The 22,348-nt window shown below is 37.4% G+C and overlaps 1 protein-coding gene across 3 annotated transcripts in view; it reads right to left on the reverse strand.

The window, feature by feature from the left end:
* Positions 1-1,671: 1,671 nt before the first annotated feature.
* The window catches only part of ccser2b (coiled-coil serine rich protein 2b), a 113,728-nt gene continuing 93,051 nt past the window's right edge, over positions 1,672-22,348 (reverse strand). The window contains exons 11-12 of one of the 3 annotated variants that reach the window (XM_039691298.2): positions 22,206-22,245; positions 9,226-9,485 (exon numbers count right to left, since the gene is read on the reverse strand). In XM_039691298.2, the coding sequence (XP_039547232.2) occupies positions 9,359-9,485; positions 22,206-22,245 (167 nt within the window). In that variant the 3' untranslated portion in view covers positions 9,226-9,358. Of the gene's footprint in view, positions 9,486-22,205; positions 22,246-22,348 lie in introns of all 3 variants that reach the window. The other 2 variants (XM_089121934.1, XM_089121935.1) reach the window with 2 other exon arrangements.

A 22,348-nucleotide genomic window follows, 5' to 3' on the forward strand; every position in this document is an offset into this window, starting at 1 on the left:
ATTTGAAGGGGTGTGCATAAGACTGACATGACATCTTCATAATAATGACATGAGGTTTTTGCATGTTTATGACAAATAGCTAAATTATGATATTTTTAATGCAAATGTGACATTGTTTGACATGTCTTTGTAATGACAACTTGACATAAACTAATACATCATAACCTGTCAGTGTCTTTGTAATGACAACTTGACATTAACCAATACATCACAACATGTCAGTGTCTTTTTATCATGACAACTTGAAATTACCAAGACAACATAACCTGTCATAAACATGACATTACAGATTAATGATCAATTATCAATAATTATCAAACTTAAAAAAAACTACTCAGCTTCAGTAGTTAATAAACTACTTAATGTCATTAAATGACATTATAATGACAAATTCAATTTGTACCACTGTAGTTGAGGTCAAAAAAAAAATATTCATGACAGTTAAAATGGCCTCAAAACCAACCAATGACAATTTAACGTAATGTGAACCCATTAAGCTATTAAGTGGTTTCTTAACTTTGATAATTAATCTGCTATGTCGTGTTTATGACATATTTATGTTGTTTTGGTAATCTCAAATTGCCATTACCAACACTGACAAGTTATGATGTATCGGTTTATGTCAAGTTGTCATAACAAAGACATCTCAAGCAATGTTATATTTGCATTAAAAATGTCATAATTGCGCGAATGACAATGACAGTTATCTCAAACATGCATAAATGTGCCATGCCAGCTTAATGCACAACCCTTCAAGTAAAGAGTTACTCATTGGGGTAGTCTTACATTCATAATTACCTCAGACAATCTCACCGCCTCATTTTCCATCAGTTCATTTTCGTAAATTGGAATGTGCTCAAAGGATTGTGGGTGATTTAAGGCCATCTGATGCAAACAGACGAAAGAAGGACGCGAAAAGAAGGATCCTTCAAACTGAGATGGCCTTCAGCTAAATTTGATGACGTGGCAGCCGAGATATGCAGCCTTTGTAGGATGAAGCCTTGAGTTTGAAGAACACCCAATTTGTCCTCAATTTCTTCCTGCAAAGTTACCTATTAATGACGGACCATTTTTGTAAAGTATTTCCTGTCACACTTTCCCTCGCTTTGTCATGGACACGCATCAGATCATCATACCTGTTTGTTATCATCTCATAATTACTGTATATTTAAGTTGATCTGTTTCACCTTTCAGTTCTCAATGTTTGCATGTTGTGTGTGTCTACCCCTGTTTCCCACACTCTTAAACCTCAGCTAAACCTTCTTTCTGTTCCTGTGTTTATTGTTTTACTTAAATCACTTCATTGGATCCTGTTTACCTTTGTCTTTCTCCTCACAGATCGATTGACCCAAAATAATGGATCATGCAGCCAAATTCACTGTGATTGCTCGTGAGAGCATGGATTTTCTGAGATTTACACAGAACTTCTGTCTTCTTTCCATCACCAGCCCCATTGATGATGAGACCCTGTCCTGGATTGGGGCTAATTATTATCACCCTGTAGATCTCCCAGACACCTCTGAACTTAACTGGAGGGATGCTATCATCCGGTGTCTGGAGAGTGTCTACCCCCGTTCCAGAACACAGGAGGATACCTTCAGTAACTCATAGTAAGATATGTACTCTGCTTTTTCATAGTTCTGTGAAGTACACACAAACACATACTTGCAGTAGCTTTTGGTGGTCTTTATTAGGAGTTCTTGGACACGCAACCTCATGGAAAGATGTAAAGCACATGAAAACATCTCCCATCTCTTGTCTTTACAATTAAAGTGCATATCTGATTAACTTTATCTGTATCACACACAAATATAAACACTTGTAAATGCACAAATAAATTAAGTTTGAAAACGTTTTACATTATAGGACAGTGCAATTTTTCATACAGTTAAAGTGTATTTAGCAAAAATCAAGTAAACAGATGCTATACAACGTAAAGGCCAAAAAACAAACAAACAAAAAAGTACTAAAAGAGCAAATTTATCTTGATGGCATTATGATTATCCTGCATATGATGCTATACTGTATATCTGATACTACAGGGAGGCATAATGACACAATGGTATTGTTTCTTCAACATTTGAAAGTTACAAATGAAACAAAGGAAATTAGAAGTTGAAACCCTCCCTAATAAACTAGTGTTCATTATAGTTACCACCTCTAAACACATGAGCCCAATTATTTTATAGTTTCAAAGACAATGTTTCAAGTCATACACATATTCAAATAGATGATGAGGCTACAGACGCACAATAATGTTTGTGACTTTTATACAGACTTAAAATAACAGTGAAGTCATAGACATTAGTTTTTAGTTCATAAACCATTATATCACTGTAAAGACAGTAGTGTACCCCTTAAAGGACTAGTTCACTTAAAAAAAAAAAAAAAAAAAAAAAAAAAAAAACTTTTGCTGATAATTTACTCACCATCATGTCATCCAAGATGTCCATGTCTTTCTTTCTTCAGGCGAAAAGAAATTAAAGTTTTTGATGAAAACATTCCAGGATTTTCTCCATATAATGGACTTCAATGGGAACCAAACGGTTCAAGATCCAAATGAGCGTTTCAGTGCAAACTGTTCAAAGGGCTTTAAACGACACCAGACGATGAATAAGGGTCTTATCAAGTGAAAAGATCGGTCATTTAAAAAATAAATAAAAAAGTTTAAGTTTTATAAGCACAAATGCTTGCCTTGCTCTGTTCTGTCATGAGCGTTCGTGACTCTCCTGTTTAAACTCGTTCATCAAAATGAACAAATCTTTTTTCGAGTCATGACTCAAAGGGTCCTATAAGACCCGTATTCATCGTCTGGTGTTGTTTAAAGTCCTTTGAAGCTGCACTGAAACTCTCATTTGGACCTTGAACCATTTGGTTCCTAGTGAAGTCCATTATATGGAGAAAATCATGGAATATTTTCATCAAAAACCCCAATTTCGTTAAGGTGGTCACCTTGCTCTGTTCTGTGATGCGCGTTCGTGACTCTCCTATACAAAGTCGTTCATCAAAATGAACAAATCTTTTCCCGAGTCAATTCGTTTATTTCGTTCGTTGAATTAACCAAATGACACGAAAAAAAGATTCATTCATTTTGATAAACGAGTTCGAACAGGAGAGTCACGACGAAAGCGCATCACAGTACAGAGCAAGGCGACCATTTGAGCTTATAAAACTTAAACTTTGTATTGTTTTTTTTTTTAAATGAGCGATCGTTTCAAGACCCTTATTCATCGCCTGGAATCGTTTAAAGCCATTTGAACAGTTTTTTTGGACCTTGAACCGTTTGGTTACCAGTAAAGGTCATTATATGGAGAAAAATCCTGGAATTTTTCATCAAAAACCTTAATTTCTCTTCGACTGAAGAAAGAATGACATGGATATCTTGGATGACGTAAATTACCAGCAAAAGTTTTTTTTATAAGTGAACTATTCCTTTAACAGTTTTTTTCAGACCTGCTCGAGCCTGTTCCTGTGAGATTCTACCCACTCCTGCAAAAAATATGCAATATTTTGTCATGCTTCCACCTAAAAAAGCCTGCAGGTAGAGGTTGGATTTTTCAGTCACACTCCATCCTGCTTTGCCTTACCTGGATCACATTCTTCTCTGAACACGACAAGCATAGCACTATGAGGCGACCAAGATTTTTGTCCATTTTATGTATAATTATGTGAAAATTTAAACGGAGACAAAAACTCTGATTCAAACTCTTATTGTTTGTGTATCTTTGTTCATTTTTTGTAAATAGCAGCAATGTAAATAAAATGTATTCAAAATCCAATGTATTTGTGGAATTAAGCCACATTTAAAAATGTATGAATGTCATGACATTAAATAACAAAATATCAAAAAACCAAACATTTCACAAAAAATAAGTTAGGTTTGAAATTATAACAATTATAGTGTTCCAAATAAAGACAAAAAAAATAAATAAAAATAGTGTGAATATTTGTGGCTGGCAAAGATACTGGAACATGTTAACTGTTAAAGTGACAAACTACACTTGTACTACACACTCTGGTAAGATGCTTTGATAATATATGTATTAAACATTAATGATATTCATAATCAGAATCTTTGCAGTTACTTGCTTCATGTTTATGTAGAAAGCACCTCTATATATCTCACTGTCTGCTTTTTTTCAGTAGTATATGAAAAAAGATAAGATGTTAAGAGTTTCCTTGAGCCTTTAGAAAGGGTTAAATTATCCTCCATTGACAGAGACTATCATATTCACTCTCTAGGGTTCTTCAGAAGTGAAATCAGCATCTCACTCAAATACATCTACAGAAGCTGAGGCCAAGAAGGGAAAGTAGAGGTAGCAATGGGAGCATTTTATGAAGCGATTGCACATTGAGGAGGATTTAGGGATCAGAGTGAGGGTCTGGGACTAATCTAGCCTTTGCATCAGGTCCATCTCCATCATATTAAAGATCTGTATCATTAAACCCTTTTTAACATCTACAGTGTCTTATGAAAGGTGGATGCCATATCGACGGCCTCATTAGAAGATACCTGCATGCATGTAGAAGTGGCAAAGGATAGCTGAGATAAATGAAATAAAATGAACTGACATGCAGGGGATAAACTGTTTGACTTGCAGTGGTATATGTAGCATGCTGTCAAGCAAGATAGAGCTGATTGAAGGGCCTGATGGAATCACAACAGATAAGCCAGTGGGTGTGCTAACCAATGTTAGCAAAATGTTTGCTAAGGTGACCAGACAGACTGACTCTTGATGTGAATAGACATGGAATGAAGTAGGGGGCTGCTGCTGCAAAGCTTGGGCACTTTAGTTTTCACAAGACTGAACTACAAGAGCAGGGAAAGTGGGAACTTTTCAGTTTGGAAACTAGAAGTAGAGACTGTAAGAACAGAACTGGTAATTGTTTAACAAACCAGCTAAAAATTAAGGCTACCCCCTAAAAGTCGACTAAATTAACTAGAAGAGGCTTAGCAGACCACATTTGTAGCCGGTTAGTCGCAGAAAAAGAAAAAAAAAACATGCAGTCAATGAAGGACAGATCGTTAACGGCGGGTCCTTGACGTGATTACAGTATGTCGAGCGGGAAATTCAAATGTTCGCTTGTCATTCATCGACCTCAAATATGGCTTATCTTTTGAAACATGTACTGTAAGTAGCAACATTACCTGGTTGCTCGCTCTAGCATTAACCTAGATAAATGTGCACTATTATTAGGCACATAGTGAAGTGTTTGTGCAGAATCAGATTACTGTATGACATGGAGGCGCCGGCACAATCACTTACGTAATTTCCTGACAACAGCGGAAACTACTTAAAATATTACATTTTTGGTCATACAGATAAAAATAATACTGTAAAGGGTCTACTTGTATTTGTGTAAACTCACAATAACAAGAACATGTGCCTTTGTAAAATAAAGACAACAAACAGGAAACGCTTTCTGCCATCTTGGTCTCCGTGAACTGGAGCGCGTCACAAAAATGAACCGAAACTTGCCTCACAGTCAGGCATGATACATATATCTATAGACAGCTTGAAATGTCTACTTTTAAATGAACCGATTCAAATTGAAAATAAATACTCCCTGATTATGTAATCCGTATGAAAGGTATATTTCTCTCTAATGCTACGTTCACACCGGACGCGAATCGCGCGTCAAATTCGCGCCTGACGCGTCTAGTTTGACGCTTGACCACTTTGTGTTAATTCGCGTGTCAAGAGCGAAACTGGCGCGCGTAAAAACAAAAGTTTGAAGCGAAATTTACGCGCGTGACGCGCGTCAGAATCGAAATCCGTTGGCGGCCATTGTTTTTATGTCGACCGAGCATTCATCAAGAGAGTTGCCGCTCTGTATTTACTCTGGAGAGCAGAACAGCGGCGTGGGGATCATCGTCGCCGTATATTTGTGTCCACCGGACCCTTCAGAGCCGAACCGTTTGGCGAGTTTCACCATTTGCTCGCTCCAGGAGCTGCGCTGGATGACGGCCGCTGTCAGCGGTACTTCCGCCTGTCCCGCGACCAGTTTGATGACATGTTGTCCCGCATCGGAGCGAGGATCACCCTCGCCCTCATCCATGTAATCTAGCTGTCATTTATTTTTGTTTTGATAATAAATAGAGCCAGCCTTCAAAAGTTATTAACCTGTCCTGTGATTTTTTTCTCTCTCTCACGTCCAGACACGAATTTATGCACATATGTTGATTGTCTTTACATCATAATACTATTTCATATAATCTAGATATGGAATGAATAACATTCAATACAAAATGAACATGTCTCGTATATAGAAATAATGTTTTAAGTGATAAAAAATTTGCTTTGTTGTCCATAATCCCACCATGCATTTAGTCATATTAACAAAATAATTGATTGAAGCATCCAGACACTTCACCACGTGAGCAAGCAGCTAGGCTCCTGATTGGTTAACGCGGCGCGAATTCACGCCAAAGCTCCAATTTTTCAACTCGGGCGGCAGACGCGAATTCGCGTCAAACGCGTGAATGCACAAATGGCACTAACTGAATCATTCGCGCGTAACGCGCTTTACGCGCCAGACGCTCAATACGCGTGAATGAGGCGTATTCGCGTCTTCCGCGCCTCGCTCCACGCCTCATTCGCGCCGCAGGAATTTTTCACGCGCGTCTTTGCATTGACTTAACATTGAAATCATTCGCGCCTGACGCGCTATTTACGTCCGGTGTGAACGTAGCATAAAGGTGCGTCCACTATATTGCGAAGATGGCAAGTCAGCATCGTCCACTTCAACTTACTTTGCATCCAACACTGACACAGAAAACACTACTTTATTTCTAAATATTTTAAATGTCTCCTTTGTAATTTTTTAGGAGACATTAATAATCATTGCTTTCGCCGGTGCTTTGTGGCAAGCTTTATACATTAGCTTGAGCATGGAATAGGGTATAATCAGGAATGACCAGGGTGTAACAAGTGGCCAGGTATAAGCTCCCATGCAGGGAGAACCGGTTGCATTGGTGCCGTGACCCGGATGGGAGTGAGGTTTGGGGGGCCAGCTAGTAATTTCCTTTTTCTATGATTTGTTCTTGAATAAGTATTTAACTATTTAATTTAGCTAAAATTGTTTGACTGCAAGCATGTACACACAGCATCCCTTGATTCCTGCAATTCACAATCAAGCACAGTTCATGCCATATAATGTCTATTTTGGGCCCTGGTTTAAATGTTCGCTAAGCGATGTCGGGTGACGTGACTTCTTGTTGACGTTTAAAGTATTTTCCAAACAAAACGGAGGCTAGATAGACTCTCCCTCCTCCTCATCCGCACACTGACACCCAAACCCCACCCCCAGGGCCTTCTTGTCAGTTATTGGCTGGAACAGTTTGTTATGTTTTGTGGATGAGTCGCCGCAGTTTGTCGTTGTTGCCATTTGTGGAGACTGGGTTGTCTGCATAGACCGCAGTGTGTTTAGGGGACAGGCAGCTAGCGGATAGTGAGGAGATGTTTGCTGTATGTGACAAAAAATGTTTTGGCTTCGTGTGACAAAATGTCACAAAAAAAAAAAAAAAAAACGTGTAACATCGCTTAGAGAACCTTAAAAATAACCAAAATCTGTGTGATGTGGTCCAGTACCAACAAGATTGCTAATCATTTTCAAACATATTGTACTTGGTGAAATAAATGTAATTTCAAAGTAACCATGCCAACTACTTCTAACTCCCTCACTGTATAGGCCAATGTTTCTCACAGCCAGTTTTTTATTTTATTTTCTGCATTTCACATTATGTTCAAGGACTTACAACACATTCTGTTGTTAAGATCCAGAACTTTCACTCATTAGGTATAGTGGTGGGAGGCCAATTCCTGCAGGACACCATCTTCACGCTAGCAGAAAAGAACAAAAGAGAGAGATTGGTAGAGAAGCAATTCGAGGAGACGACTCCTCTGAAAATCTCAATGGGCACACTGCATTATGGCCCACGCGGCACACATACCAAATTTGGTGGTAGTTAAGACGGGAAAATGCAAGTCTCTCTTAACAGAATCAATAAGGGCAACACAATACAAAAAAAAAAAAAAAAAAGATGCAGGAGTATTCGCAATAACGATTCTCTGCTTGGTTTCGGTCGTCACGACGCCTTACTAATCAGAGGAGTAACATCTTATGCAAGGTGCATAGGTACAAGGTAGACTTTTACAACTTAGTGCATTATTCAGAAGACAACAGTATCTGTTTCAAGTTTTGTACATAGTAAGACTAACTGGTAAGATCAGCCCAGAGGAAGCAAATCTGTATCGGTAGGCTTGCATAATTGAATTGCAGGGATGTAAAAAGTATATAAGTTTATAGTTTTCTTTTGCTTTTTTCTAGAACTGGCAAGCATAGAAAAAGAAACTGAATTATTGTGGGTAAAAAGCAGGTAGAAGTGATCAGATCTCTCGCTAAATTACCTTCTATGTTCAAGACATATTACATTTATTCACTGAGATTATTTTAATACAAACCATACCATGTAGCTACAGTGGAGAATCACTTTTTTTCATGGAATTCCTAATTTACAGGGTAACACAGAAGGCGTTATTTGTTTGGAGCCCCGCAGATCAAGCAAAGCTTAATACCTTAATATCAGTCAACATACTTGACTGGTTCCTTACAAGCAGAGCATTACGAAGCAGCTTTTGTACACTCTGGTGAGATGCCCCAAGCTTTGCTTGGCTGATCTAGAATTATGGAAGCGTATGAGAAGGCAGAGCGGTGGAGGTTATTGTTTGACCTTGCTGAGGGTTCGGGAGAGAAGAAAGCGCCTTTGGCTTAGGAAGGCGGGAATGTTTGGGTTGAAGGGGAACACGAGCTCTGGGCAAACTGCTCTGTATCTTTCTGATAAATAGAGACTGTCTGCACCCTTGGTTTTTTTTGTCACACATTGGTGATACAGTGGTGGTGTCCATGGTAGTCTGTCGGGCTGGGTTAATGCAGGGTAGTCCAGAAGCTGGTAAAAGTTGATGTCTTGGTCTGGATAGACCTGTGGCTCCTACCCTACCTAGGGCCCCGTTGTGCACACTGACCTGCTGTACCTCCTGGGGCTTGATGAGTGTTGAAGCTTTCTTAGTATAGGTCGGTGGCTGTAGGGTTGAAAAACTGCTTCTTCTTAAAGGACGTTTTTGTATACCTTTCTCTAGCTCACAGCAAAAGCTAGCAGAAGCTGGTGGGCTTGTTGGCTGATTGATTTTAAGCCGGCTGCTTGCGAGGTCGAGCTCAGCAGGATCAGAGCTCTGAAAAGTTCTGGAAGAGGAGGCAGCAGTGCTATCAGCAGATATAGTTACCGTTTGTAAAGTACAATTTGGGGTAGTCTCAACAGCAATGGGACTTTGTAGGTCTGAAGAGCAGGACGTGGGCGTCAGTGGGTGGTGACTAAGCTCGGCATCCAAACTGTCACAATGGGCCTCTGTAGAGGTTGGACTTGACAGTCCTTCATGGTTGTGGAGCTTGTTGGGTAAGAATCTGGGAGTCTGTAGTATCTGAAGCTATTAAAGAGAGAGAGAGAGAGAGAGAGAAATAAGCAATTTTAAGTCCATAATGATCATAGTAGGCTGATTCTTCGATTATAGGACTTGTTCTGTCCCTTAGAATGAGTTTTAAAAAGTAAAAAAAAAATAGTCTACAAAATATATAGCATGAGCATCTAGGTACATGAGAAACTAAAGGTAGGCCTATTTTGCCTGATAAAATTAGAAAATCTGCCTGAATAATGGTTAATCAGCTGGAAGCTTTCAAGTTAATTAAAACTAGTGTTGAACTTCATTAGAAAATAAAAAGTAATGTCTCTAAAGCTATGTTTCATCACTGCAGACACTCCTTTTTATTTTCACATAAAGAATATACAGAAAAGGAAGAGAGGGGAAGCGAAGTAATTTTCAAATGGCCTTGCTTCCACAAAATCTAGGCTTTTGGTTCCTTTCCATAGTCACCTCTGGCTTGGGGGCTTTAAGCATTATGAAGTAGCAGATCCTTAATTAAATTAATTATGGCACTTTTACACTGCTGGTACGACTCGGCTCGGTTCGCTTTAGCTCGGTTGCTTTTCCACTGCAGTTAATACCGCTTTAAAGAGGGTGGGATTAGTTTAAAAGCAGTCGCTACAGCGGTGGCTGTTACTGGCTATTTAAATCTAGCGGGTTTGGTTTCTCACGTCGCAAATACAATGACGCTGATAGTGACGATTCTGTCAGGCCAATCAGTGATCTGCAGTGTTTCACGTCACATTTTAGTACCGGTACAGTACGCTTGGAACCTCAACAGACCAGGCACCATTTAAAGCGAGCCGTACCGTACCGTACAGTACCATGCAGTGGAAAAGCGCCATTGGAGGTGGGCATTATGACCAAAATCATAACCAAAATTTGAGGAATTTTCAGCCCCAGTAAGGATAGACATGGAAATATAGTTGTTCTGACTAAAATTATTAATGCCTTTATAAATGAGACATCACTAATTCAAAACGAAAGCCAATTCCTAGATTGTTCAACACCATTGCTTAAATGATAGATAATTAAATATACACATATATATATATATATATATATATATATATATATATATATATATATATATATATATATATATTAAAACACATCAAACAACCTTTTGTAATAATACGACAACCTTTTTGTATATTTCTTCAGACTTTTTGTTATATTCACTCAGGACAACTGACAGTATTTTCGTTAATAATTTTTGAGAACTACAGTACTTACTCAAAACAAAACAGATTCATATGTAAACCTCAAAACTACATTATATGCTCAGATGTGTGCCTGAGACACTGACACACTCCTACACAAAATAATAAATACAATATAGATCTAACTATAAATAAAAGAAAATAATTTTTTTCTGTTTTCTTTTCTTGCTGTCTTGCTGAAGTCAATGGCAACAAAAACTGTTGTTATGATGTAACAATATATTTTCCCAACAGAAAAAAAAAAAATCATACAGGTTTAGAATGACATGAGGGTGAGTAAATGATGACATAATATTATAATACTAATAACGCTATCCCTTTGATTCGTATTGTTCCATTGCTCAATGTAAGGATAATGCTTACTGTATAATCACCTTGGCCTTTCTCTCTTAATGTCTCTTCAATTAAAAAAATAAAAACTATCAGCATTGATATTTCCAGACAACCAATAGTACCAAAAAATAACTCTCAGTGTTGTTTAATGTTTAATTTAGTTCATGCTTTTTGAGACACTATCCTCAGCTGCAGCCACATAGTTTTAGACGAACCTGCTCTGGGTGTTAACTCAGACTTGAGTGAGACAGATTGAAGCATCCACACAACAAGCTGTCTGAAAGAGCTTTGATCCTTACAGTTCTTGGCGAAGTGGAAATCAGCCTCTCCACACTTATTAGTAATGATGTAGACTTACACGTGAGGTGGTGAGGTCACTGTCAAAGCAGTACATGTACTCGAGCCTTCTCTCAGACTGACAAACAAGAATGCAATTCAAGTAAACAACTTACAACTCACACCCAAAAGCGTCTAGATTATAGAAGCTAGCATTATCACAAAGCAAAACATCCAAAGTAGGGCAGTTTTTCTGAGGAAGGTACATAGAAAGATTTCTACTTTCTATTTAATATTTCAAATTCAGGATCACAAGAAATATACACATAATATTGATGGGAGAGCCAACGTCCATGTGAATTATTCCATGTGATGCAAGGCTTCTGTGCTAGGACATCGAGGTACTGGAGTAAGAATGCTATTGTTAGCTCAGTCTTTGATGTCTTCTGACTGGTTGATTGGCACTGGTGAATTATTTTCCATGGCTGGCGTTTATTTCATGCAAATGGAGCGTAACAATGAACCATAATGTTATCCTTTTAAAAATCCCATGTGAAAGTTACCACGATTACATACTTTAAAAGATTGAAGTCATGGGGTGAGTTAAAAGATTTTATTACATGAGTCTGTGGAGTACTTGATTCTGATTGGTCAATAGCACCATCCAGCGGTAAGATATTCCCAGATAACAACCAATCAAAGCAGATAACGCAGGTTTCATCCGGGTCACTGAGGATGAACGCCTGCTAGGACCGTGTTTTCTTTGTGGATTTTATTTCTCTGTTTTAAAACAGTACAAAGGTGTGTAGATTTTAGTGGCATAGTGGTTCGGTTGCGAGTTGCACTAATGGCTCGGCGACTGCTCACCCCTCCCTTTCGAAGAAGCTGTGGTGGCTAAAACGGGACAAACATATCGACAGCAGAGAATAGCCAGAGTAAGCCAAGTTTCTGTACCACAGTCCATTATAAACCACACCATGGATAAAGTTTACAAAGCCATAGTCAGGTGAGGATCAAGAATCTTAAAGGGATACTCCACTTTTTTTGGAATTTTTTTTAGTTTTACCGTTTTCGGATCCATTCAGTCGATTTTCTGATATTTAGAAGAATATCAGTAACCAGACAGTTTCTGGTCTCATTGACTTCCATAGTATGTATTTTTTCCTACTATGATAGTCAATGAGACCAGAAACTGTCTGGATACTGATGTTCTTCTAAATATCTGAAAATCGACTGAAAGATTCGAAAACGGTAAAACCCAACTGATTAACTCTGGGGAAGTTGTAAAATTAGCCTATTTCCAAAAAAGTGGAGTATCCCTTTAATATAAATAATAATAGTAATCAGCTGATTGTCTCAAGAACGTAACCAGCACATTTCTCCCCACATAGCAAACCAATAATACAGCGAGGGAGAAGAACCACATGAAACTATCCAACTGCATTTTTTTTTTCTAACAGGGTATTAAATGTTTAGCTGGCTAAATATGAATTGTTACTGGTTGAAGCGTAAAACATCGTTTATACTTGACGTGTTCAAATGAATGCAAAGGTGCGCGCAGCAAAAATGACATGATTGTAACAGTGTACGTAATAAAAATATCGTTTTTTTCTCTGGTTTTGAAAAATCTTCGCGATCGACTTAATGCTTCCAAGATCAGTCGATCCGTGACCGTGATAGACGGCTTGGTGACTCCTGTAACGTTTTTGTTTTACGGTCAATAGTACTAATCAGCTGATTGTCAAAGTCATAACACTGCGAGGGAGAAGAACTAAGTTACATGAAACAATCCAACTACATATTTACACCACTGACAAGAGAAAAGTCAGCACTCACGGTGTTTATGGCTAGCTTCTAGGTTTCTGCGGCTTCTTTTTCAAGGTAGTGACGAAACTTGCTCTGTAGCACTGTTTGTTTGCTGTCGCCTACGGTAGAAACATGACGCCACTATATGTCGACCTTCATTGAAGGGGGTGCCCGCGGTTATGTAGATATAATTCTAAGGTAATAAAAACATAACGGTTCATTGAGTAAGGTATTTAAACACCACTGAATACATTATGGATCTTACACTGTATTTATGTCAATTGATCCTCATAAATATCACACATTGTACCTTTAATCTGTAATCAATTTATCTTATCCCCATAATTATTTATTTGGAGAAATGCTGTGTAATAAGTGATATGAATGACCGTATACCGTATCTCTTAAATGTCCATTTAAGAGTTTGGGTTCGTTTTTTTTTTTTGTTTGTTTGACAAGCTGCGTCAAAAACTATCTGACCAATGATATTGGCGCTTTTGCATACGTGTCTGGAGCTTCTGAGGTTACAGTAAAACACAACTTGGGGGCGCTCAAACACAAAACGGTCTTGCCGAGCACACATGCAATGGCGAAGAAAATAGAAGATATACGCGAAGTAGCGTCGCACTGCCGTCGCACTTGCAAGGCAAGATGAATGTAGAGCTGCTGTTCTCATTGGTGCTAGAACATAAAGAACTATATGACAAACGCGACAGGGACTACAAACATCTTGATAAAAAAAAACTGATATGGAGTGGTATTGGCGAATTGGTGCCATCTAATGTCAGGGAATGAATTTGCATGTTCACTCGGCTCATCGTCAGGGAAAATAACTTGGGTGTGAACATAAAAAACGTGTTGAAAAATGCTGACGAGTAACGCACGCTGATATTCGTCCCGGTGTGTACGGGCCTTAAGTTCAATATTTTTTTAAATGTTTATTTGTTGATTCTGGTGGTCTATTTTACTTTGCGAGTTTATAGAGTGCTGCAGTGATGACGAATTTTTGTAGGCCAACCCTGAATTTAGCGTCACACTGGTTCCCTCAACAAAAACCCAAAGATTTTTCCATTGCATGTTGGATCATTGCAGAAAATACGCCCTGTGACTAGCAAAAGTTACACATTCTGTTCATCGCAATACTCTTATGAATACAACTTTTATGAATTTTGAAGCCTAAATAAAATCGGCAAAGGTAAAAAGGCTATAAACGAACTACACCACAGTCACATGACTTCAGTGACTCTTTCAGTCTTTATTTAAAAAAAGCATTTCCCCTGAAAGTTTGCAAAAGAGAGATTATAGACAAAAACTAGGCTGTGAACTAGGCTGCGAACTAGTGAGTTGATGAGTTTTCTGTTTGATGTGATGAAGTTTAATATTCCAGACATCCTCTGTAGTCCCATTTAATCAGTTGTTATAAACTGCCTTTTTCAAGACATGTAAGGGTAGGGTATATTACTGATGTATTTTATGTCGTAGAACAAAAAAAAACATAAACTTGTGTTAACTACAGACCTTATTTTAGACATTCAACCTAAAATAACCTATTAACTTAAGGTCGACGGAACCAAAAGTGCTAAAATGCTAACAAATTTGGTTTAAAAAATAAATAAAAAATAAATAAATAAATAAAAAAACTCACCCCTGCAGGACTCTATTACTGTTTCTGTTAAGATTTACATTTCCTGCTCGGGAGAATTCATTTGTTTATGTTTATTTGTATTTTGTATTTTTATTTTTTATTGCATTTATTTGTAATTAAAATAATAGCTGTCAGCAAGAAGGTATTTATATTGCTCTTAAAGAGTAAATTCACCCAATAATGAAAATTCTGTCATTACTTTTTCAATCTCATTGTCGTTCAAAACCCGTAAGTTATTTAGAAGAATCAGCCTACTATGTTCTTCATTGGAACACAAATGAAGATATGTTTAATGAAATCAGAGCTTTCTGCCCCTCCATTGAAAGTCTATGCAACTACCACTTTCAAGCCGCAGAAAGTTAGTATAAACCAGAGATATATAAAATACTAGAAATCCGGACTTGTGTAAAAGTACAAGTGTTCTATCAAAAAAGTGACTTGAGTAGAAGTTGAAGTGCTCTTTAAGCACCACACTTAAGTAGAAGTACTAAAGTATTCAACATTTTTTGTACTTAAGTATTGAAAATAGTTTTTGCAAATTAAAATTCACTACTTAAGTACTAAAACTAAAAGTACAAGTATTGTTTCATGTAATTATTAAAGAAAGCAGTCAAAAGTTTGAACTAGCAATCAAATAAGGGGCTTTGGCGGGATACAAATTTGCTTTGGCGGCCGCCAAAAAATGTCATTGCAGGACAACCCCTGCATTAGTTGTCAATGTGTGTGTCAATCAATACCATTACCCTACAAAACTGTGGTGTGATTTAGGCAGCATGAAAGCCAACTTGCAACGAATGATTCATAAAATTTTTATAATTGTAACGAGTAACTAGCAGAACATTAAAAAAACATCGAAGTAAAAGTATTAAATTCATCGAAAATATCTACTTAAGTAAAAGTAGAAGTATGAGAAAAAAACAATACTCAAGTAGAGTACAGATACAGCATTTTAGTACTTAAGAAAAAGGAAACTTAAGTAGTTCTACTTCGTTACTATACATCTCTGGTAAAGACATCATTAAAGTAATCCATCCATTCTATGAAGTAATGTGAGTGCTTTGTTTGTGCAAAAAAAAAAAAAAACATAATTTCCCACTTCATTTACAAGATATAAATCTCCAACGCGCATATGCACCAAGATGCATAAAAATGAAAATTCTGTCAGTATTTACTCACCCTCATGTTGTTCCAACCCCGTAAGACCTTCGTTCATCTTCGGAACACAAATTAAGATATTTAAGATATTAAGATCGCTCCTGCATACAGTCCATAGGCTTCTTGAGGGACTGGCTCTTGCTGTCTCCGAAAAGTCATTAAAGACATCGTTAAAATAGTCCAAGTGACTACAGGGGCTCAATCTTAAGTTTATCAAACGACGAGAACACTTTTGTGCGCAAAAAAACAACAAAAATAACGACTTTATTTCAACTATTCACTTCCTTCTCCATGAGCCTGTAAGTCAGTTAACGCAGTGTGATTGCGTAAAGCTACGTCACACGTAGGCTCACTATTGGCCGACGCTGGTCATGTGTGTGTGATGCGTGTGACGTACAATAACAGAAGCTTACGCTATTAAACTAGTAATCTGACTCGCGCAGAGGGAGAAATAAACGAATAGTTGAAATAAAGTCGTTATTTTTGTTGTTTTTTTTGCGCACAAAAGTGTTCTCGTCGTTTGATAAACTTAAGATTGAGCCCCTGTAGTCACTTGGACTATTTTAACGATGTCTTTAATGACTTTTCGGAGACAGCAAGAGCCAGTCCCTCAAGAAGCCTATGGACTGTATGCAGGAGCTATCTTAATATCTTAAATATCTTAATTTGTGTTCCGAAGATGAACGAAGGTCTTACGGGGTTGGAACAACATGAGGGTGAGTAAATACTGACAGAATTTTCATTTTTGGGTGAACTAACCCTTTAAGTTGCTATTACACATGCTTTTAACTCATCCACTGAAAAGATCTGATTCAAAAGTATGATTCATTCACACAATTGTATACGAACAACATGAGTGCGAGTAAATGACAAAATTATTGGTCTACAGCAAATCTCCATTATCTTCTCAAGTGTACAAACGAGTGTATGCCACATGCAACCCCAATAGTGTTTCCTCTGATCATCAGAAGGTATTTCCTGGTCCACAGCACCCTCTAATGGACACCATCGTCCATACAATGCAGTTTAGTGTGCTTGTTTTATCTCTCTGTTTTGAGCCAATTCCAGGTTCCAGAGGTCTTCTCAAAAATGTAATCCTTTGAAGTTTTTTTTTTTTTTTTCCACAGTATGTGGTTCAGAATGGACGAGACAGCAGTGAGAAGTTTGTCTAGAGAGCTGAAGTCTCAACCAGGCTAATCCGAGAGCACCTGCGACCCTGTCAAACCTCAGAGAAAGTCTTAGCGGAGCTGTGTGAGGGCTCTCAGTTGTTTCATACATAATTCAACAACTCATCACGAATTAAAACAAGACATCTGAGAAAAGGTGACGGAGCTCTGGAGCAGAAAGTGTCTATGGAGGAAGGGAAAAGTAGACAGACAGGTGGAGAAAAGAGGGGAAAAAATGAACACATTGAAGTGTAAACAAATTGTGAGTGAAATGAAGAGAACTGCCAAAAGATTCCCCAGATATAAAAGAAAAACCCATCAGTTATCTGCAAATGACTTCCTCATAGTTTCTTAAACTTTTTTCCAATGAAATACATCATTATAAAATATGGATGATGCCAGAGGTGCTGCTGTTTTGTTTCATTTTCATGTACTTACACCTAAATTGATGATAACCTACCACCTCTAGCTACACCAGTGCGGAGCATTCCAGGTAATTAGAATATACAGATAATAATGTCACTTTCTTAAGGCAGGAATACCAAGGCAATCTTCAATTTTGTTTAAAAGAGGTGTGTGATGAATGAAATATAACAGCACATAATTATCCCTCATGGCATGTTCTCCACAATCCCTACTTATACCAAAAAAAGAAGAAAAAAAAAGATCAGAAATGTGAAGAAAAATGTTGAATAATCAAATATATTATAATAATAACCATAATATCACCATCAGAAAAAAAAGGAACAAAGTAAGAAGTACATGAAGGCAGAATGGCTTTTATATGAGAAATTAAGTTTTCATTAGACAAAAAGTGTGCCCATTAAAGGCAGGATTTTCTTTAATCACTTCAGCAAATGGTGACATGAAAATAAAATATGAAATTTCATATTAATGAAGACTTTCTCGGTAAAGCCAGTCTTTCATTCTTGCAGTTGCTTTTACAATACCAAGCTTTGCTACCTCAGAACTAAATTGATATTATAGTAGGCAACACATTAACCACATTGGGTGACTGATGAGCTGAAAACCACTGAATCATGCAGTTACAAAATCTTTTGCAGGTTTTTTAAGGACAGCTCTGATGCAAAACGAACCTTTGGTCTAATAAAACATTGCTACCTAGTCAACCGTTCTCTGAGATTTGTTTTCATGATAATCGAATGTAAAGAATTTAATTTTTTTTTTTATATAGTAGTCTGGATGCCAGCCCGAACTCCGCCCACAACATTTTTTGGTCGGGAAGTTCGGTCTGGACTCGATCCATTGAGGAGAAATTATGATCAGTCAAAAAATGAGCAGGCCAATCAAATTGCCAGGGCGGGCTTTATACGACGATGGACAGATGATCTGCAAGGACGTAATCATCACGTTATCAAAGAGCGCTTAACTGGTTTCCCTCAAAGATGACTGCAGCTGGAGAATTGAGATGTATAGATACCGCTGTCGCGTCTGTTGTAAAATAAATCGACAGCGCATTCATTTTAATAGGCGAACAATCAAGACATTTGTCGATCGGAAATATATTTTTTTCGTCCTTCCCACATGATTCGGCAAAAGTGTAACTTATCAGCTGGCTCCGATGGTCGCTAAGAAGATGGGACGTAATGAAAAGCCTGTGGTCGTTGTGGTTTCTCCTTTAGTCGCACTCATGGAGGATCAAGTAAACGAAGCAACGCTCATTATTTAACTTCTAAAATAAGTAAGTTCTGTAGTTGACAACTGTATGCAAAGTAGTTGACTTACTGCGTTGCTCTGATTGGTTGTAGGTTTACCGACTATCCAATTGAGTTCGGAGTTTTTAAGACACACCTCATAAAAGCCCTATGGAGCAGTTTCAGACTCATATTACGACAAGAATATGAGTATGACGAAGTCAGGCTAAGTATATAGGGCAAAGAGTAATGAAAAATCAAAATCGCTAGTTAATACCAATAGCAAGGCTCAAAATAGCCCCACACAAGCACAGTAACATGATGAGGGTCCCTACATGGGTGTTCATGGTTCGACCTTTACACAAAGTGGACTATCTTCATAAAATATCTTCTAATTAAACTGTCTGTACACTTACAAAGTTCTCAATTCTTCTGTTTGCATGTAGGGAACCTCATTATGTTACTGTGTTAGTGTGGGGCTATTTTGAGCCTCGTTAGTGGTGTTAACTAGTGATTTTCATTTCTATGCCCTAGCATTATACAGTACGCAAAACAGTTTTTAGAGATAAAACTCTTTACATTCAATTATCATGAAAACAAATCTCAGAGAACGGTCGACTAAGTACCAATGTGTTATTAGACCAAAGGTTCGTTTTGTGCCGGAGTTCTCCTATAAGCATTTCTCAAGTCCAAACGCAATATTTAGTTTGATTGGTACCAATGGCATCATTCAGGACATATCAGCACTCAAATGTCAAGTGGAGAAGTAGTGAATCAAAACGCTGCAATAAAATATAACTTTCCACAATATTTTGAATGTTATCCTGCACACTTGTCTATGACTTATATCATTGTATAATTTGGAATGAGCACAGGACATTTGGTTTGCATGGTTTGATGTATTCCCTCCAGAAGTGGCATTTCGTGTGGTATTGTTTGCAGACTGACAGATCTGCAGGTTAGCATTTTGCTTTTTCTGAATGTCAAATAATTACATATTAGGCTTTTACAGCGCTGCTTTTCAGTGAGCTGAGGGCAAAGATATCAAAATCAACATATTTGTTTTATCTGCCCTTTCTACCACTCAGCTGCCATGTTGCGTGTCTCGTTGACTGATTCAAATTTGAAATGAAAACATTTTTAGTACCAGTATACCTTGCAATTTGCAAAATGTCAAACAAAAAGGCACAAATTGTGTAGAAAACAAAGTTGCAGTCTTGGTCTTGAGACGTATAAGAACAACATAAATACAGCCTTGGACTGGGTCTTTCTCTAATTACTTATGTCTTGGTCTGAGCTTACAGGCAGAGGTATAACGTCTACAATTAATAATGGAAAACAATTCTGGCCACTTTCCCCATTTAAAATGGACATACAGGTTTGTAGAGATTGGTTTATTGCACGTAAAGCCCAAAACACACCCATTATCCATTAAGAGAATAGAGATAACCCTTTTAGATCAGACCATTTTTTTCCCTTGGTTTTTGAACTAACCCTAGTGGCAAACCATTGAAATTTCAAAACAGTTATGAACTTGAAGTATGTAGTCTTGCTTACTGAAATCACGTAATTTTGGCAGTTTGATACACTCTCTGAATCCCTGGTTCGAAAACAATTTGATTCACAAATGTTTCGAAGCGTCACATACAGTGTTTCACTCTAAAATGTACAATATTGATGTATTAACCGAATCTAAAATGTAAATGATGTACGCATGAACAACTTTATAGACCTTGAAATCTTGAATATTGCGAATCCTTATTTGAGCATACTGAGATTATGTTTTCAATCCCAAATTCAATATAGTTTGATTTACTTAATTTGAAATTATAACATTTAATTCTGTACTGTGTTATTTATAGTGCCAACTTGTTTTAAAGGATTACAAATTGTTAAACATAATGACATTAATTACCATAGTTACGCCGATGACACTCAAATATATATGGCTTTTGATTCAGATGACAATAGTTCAATAGACGCTTTGTGTCACTGTATAGAACAAATAAAAACCTGGATGAATCTAAATTTTTTACAACTAAACCAAGATAAAACCGAGGTTATTGTGTTTGGTAACAAAAATAAAAGAATAAGCATTATTAAAGAATTAGATTCCCGTGCCTTTAAAGTTAGGGATCAAGTGCGTAATCTTGGTTTTATGATAGACTCGGATCTTACATTTAATAGTCATATCAGAGCGGTCACCAAAACAGCATTCTATCATTTGAAAAATATCTCTAGAATTAAAGGATCGGTGCCTCAAAAAGACCTAGAGAAGCTTATCCATGCTTTTATCTCTAGGTGGACTACTGTAATGGCTTATTAACCGGACTTCCGAAGAAGACTGTAAAACAGCTGCAGCTTGTTCAGAACGCTGCTGCTAGATTATTAACCGGGACTAAGAGAATAGACTAGAGCACATCACTCCAGTTCTTAAAACTTTGCATTGGCTCCCAATTAGTTATAGAATAGTCTTTAAAGCGATGCTTTTAGTTTATAAAGCACTGAATTGTTTAGGTCCTGAGTACATTTCCGAAATGTTTGAATAATAACAGGACTATTAGATCAATAAACTCAGGTCAGCTAGCGGAGCACAGAGTTAGAACAAGATATGGAGAAGCTGCGTTTAGCATCTCTGCTGTACACGACTGGAACAAACTACCAGAAGATATTAGATGTGCCCCGAATGTATTGATTTTTAAATCTAAGTTGAAAACATTTCTTTTCTCACAAGCTTATGACTGAGCTTTTAAAATTAGCTATACTGTGTAGTTTTAAATTTGTTTATTTATTTTTTATTAAATCTTTATTATCCTTTTTTTTGTGCATGTTTGTATCTGGTATTTTATCATGATGTTTTTACTTTTTGTAAAGCGCATTGAAGTACTTTGATGGAATGAATTGTGCTATATAAATAAACTTGTTGTTGTTGTTGTTGAAGCAAAGTGTAAATCTACATCTGGGGAGCAATATTTTTTTCCTAGGATGGTAGAGGAAGACTCATAAATGCTATTAACCCCAGTGACGGGTAGGTTTAGGGACGGGGTTGGAGTAGGTCATATATTTATACAGTAATGTAACGTTAAGTCAACGGCGTTCATAAACATGCAGAAAAGTGATTATGCGTGTTGATGGCACGCCAAAAAATGGAAATACGAATTGGCGTTTCATACATACACCATTGCATGAGATCAGTCTGGCTAAGGAGTCTGGTACAAGTCATGTCTCCAACTCTGGAAGTAACAATGTAAACTTTTTTTTATAATTTCACAAAATTATATGGGTTGGTCAAACAGATAAGAGAGAATGAAAGACAAAAAGAGGTTTGAAGATAGTCGGTTTCATGAAAACAAAATTAACAATTATAATGGAGATGGGCTCTCCTCACAGTACAGAATAAGAGACCATGCAAACAGAGAGGAAGGGGTTGAGAGGACATTTTAGAGAAAAGACAGGCAGTACTATACCACGCAGTGTCTCTGAAGTAATGAACTAGATGCTCCACTCCTTTTGCCCGAATTTTGGAGAGGCAGAGGGAGAGAAACAATAAGGAAAAATCAGTCAATTAAAGATATACACAAAGATGACAGGGGTAGAACAGGAAACATCA

This window comes from Pimephales promelas, chromosome 17 (assembly GCF_988280905.1).
Source record: "Pimephales promelas chromosome 17, fPimPro1.hap1.1, whole genome shotgun sequence".
In the NCBI taxonomy this organism is placed as follows: Eukaryota; Metazoa; Chordata; class Actinopteri; order Cypriniformes; family Leuciscidae; genus Pimephales; species Pimephales promelas.